Source organism: Sabethes cyaneus, chromosome 3 (genome assembly GCF_943734655.1).
Source record: "Sabethes cyaneus chromosome 3, idSabCyanKW18_F2, whole genome shotgun sequence".
Lineage (NCBI taxonomy): Eukaryota > Metazoa > Arthropoda > Insecta > Diptera > Culicidae > Sabethes > Sabethes cyaneus.
The window spans coordinates 137,111,241-137,113,480 of NC_071355.1; the positions used below are offsets into that span (position 1 = coordinate 137,111,241).

Below are 2,240 nucleotides of genomic sequence, written 5' to 3' on the forward strand. Positions count from 1 at the left end.
TGTGCAAAATTGAATGTAAACAAAACAGAAGCGGATTATGTTGAAAACAATCAAGTCACACTGCGACAGCATTTTGCTCCGCAGAAAGTGCTGGCAGTTTTTGTACACTGATGCCAAATCGTTGGCTTTAGTTTCCGCGTATCTCTTACTGTGAGTATTTCTAGTCAGAATTGGCTCAATCTTCCTATAAACAGCTGTAAGTTACGTGAATCGCGAGGTATGTTCTGTGGAACTTCGCGAATTACGACGCTTATTATGCAAATTGAACAAGTCAACTGAATTTTTTAAAGCATTATATGATATATTGAGGATAACTAATCCATATGTTGCTAGTAAATCAATAGTTTAAGTTTTAACATTTCAGGTAGATTACAAAACTTAGTCTTCCCTGCCTATACGAAACACAAGTTTGTTTACTTTGCTCATTTGGATTTGGATGGAGCCTCGACTTGACGGACGATTCGATTGGTGTTTTATGCCACGCTCTTTGCGCGTCTGTACTTTATCTACCGCCTGTAAACCAAACCAAACAAAAAAATCGTTTATGTAATAGATTATAACTCTGCTCTGATTGAGTCAGAACGGTTTTTATGATTAGAATCAGATTATAAATGCATGTTAATCGTGTTCGAATGCTATATAAAGCGATTCTCAAACTCCATAGAGGTTAGTGATAAAAATAATATTTTCCTCTTGCACTAACACCTTTTGGAACATCCTAGGTTTACCAGAAGAGCTGCATTCTCTTGGAGATCAATATGTGAAAGAAGAATTTCGACGACATAAAACATGTTCCGTTAAAGAAGCTAAACTTTTTATGGAGGAGTGGACGGTTTGAAGATATAAAAATAAATTGATTAAATCTCCACTAAATTTTGTATTTTAGGATTACGCGATTTCCTTGGCTAATCAGCTACATCATAAAGGAAGGCCGAGAACAATTGAACACATCGGAAAAGATTTGAATGTAAACAAGCTAGACAATTTCAACGACCAACAAATTGCTCAGTTGTACGAGTTACTATTAGCTTCTAGAGGTAGTGATAACAGTCAAGAATAGTGTACATACATGCAACCTATATTTATTCAATGTATATAAAAAATCTAACATTGTGAATGTATCAAAGCAAAAGAAATGCTCGCAGTTATTTCAACACTTCTCGTAAATTTTATATTGATATTCCAATCCGTTTTCTTCTTGGATCTCGCGAGGGACATCCTCATCATTCTCCACTATTTTAAATTGTTTCGAAAGCTCTGGGAAAAAGGTATCACACTCAAACGTTTTTTTGATTTCCGTTAAATAAATTCGATGACATCTAGCAGAATTCATTGCCTCTTTGTAAACAGCGGATCCTCCAACAACCCAAATATTTTCGATTTCTTCGGATAGAGGAGCCGTATCGAGCTTATTCAAGGCTTCTTGCATACTACAACAAACAACGACTTCACTGGGATATGAATTGGCGCTAGGATCTCCAGTCAGAACAATATTTAATCGCTCCGGCAAAGGACGTTTATTTTCTGGAACACCAAAATATGTCTTTCGTCCCATAATTATTGCGTTACGTTTAGAAGGATTGCTAACCTTTTTAGTCACTCTTGAAAAATATTTTAATTCCTTCCTGAAAAAAAAACTCAGAGTTGATTCAGAGAGTTGATTATTGCAACCTGTTTACACTCACTTTAATTTCCATGGTAAATCACCTTTGATGCCGATCCCGCCGTTTTCACAAACGGCAGCTATTAAATTAATTTTTTTCATCACTGCAGCATGCCAGAAAGCTTCACGAAAATAACAAATATTGCCTTATGCCTTTGATTTGATTTGAGTTATTGAGAGATTTGCTGAAAACTAGGAAAACTATTCAAAAGCATAAGCACATCAATGATCAATCTAATAGCGAATTCATAAATAATTTATTAACCTGCCTCGGGTCGATTAGCACTCAGTTTTAATCGAAGTGCTGTCAAAGCGTTCATAAATTAACCGAGATTGCATCTCGGTTAAACTGACAGCATTCAGTTTGAAGCGCAGGTTAAAACCACCCCATTGACATCTCTATATCGAGCTGCAGTAAACGTCAGCGACAGCATGTCCGGGGCTCAAAATTTGACAGCGGGCCCAAATCAGACTGCTGGCAGTTGAGTGAAACGCAGTGCTGACATGCTATCTCATTTTCGCACACACGAGATGTTGGCAGCGAAAACATGGTTGCCTGCCGATGGGGTGGTTAAAA

The 2,240-nt window shown here is 37.1% G+C and overlaps 2 protein-coding genes across 3 annotated transcripts; one reads left to right on the forward strand and one right to left on the reverse strand.

Moving 5' to 3' along the window:
* The first annotated feature begins 412 nt into the window (after positions 1–412).
* On the forward strand, positions 413–1,149 carry LOC128742181 (succinate dehydrogenase assembly factor 3, mitochondrial). Its single transcript, XM_053838440.1, has 3 exons — positions 413–666; positions 723–832; positions 887–1,149. Exons 1-3 carry the CDS (start codon positions 612–614, stop codon positions 1,058–1,060), a joined length of 339 nt encoding a protein of 112 aa, XP_053694415.1. The 5' UTR covers positions 413–611; the 3' UTR covers positions 1,061–1,149.
* LOC128742180 (dihydrofolate reductase) lies at positions 1,073–2,003 on the reverse strand. 2 transcript variants are annotated; one of them, XM_053838439.1, is made up of 3 exons: positions 1,929–2,003; positions 1,686–1,864; positions 1,073–1,625 (listed from the first exon to the last, which is right to left on the reverse strand). In XM_053838439.1, exons 2-3 carry the CDS (start codon positions 1,763–1,765, stop codon positions 1,151–1,153), a joined length of 555 nt encoding a protein of 184 aa, XP_053694414.1. In that variant the 5' UTR covers positions 1,766–1,864; positions 1,929–2,003; the 3' UTR covers positions 1,073–1,150. The 2 variants fall into 2 exon arrangements, with proteins under 2 accessions (XP_053694414.1, XP_053694413.1); XM_053838438.1 differs by having other exon boundaries at positions 1,686–1,961.
* Between the last annotated feature and the right edge of the window lie 237 nt (positions 2,004–2,240).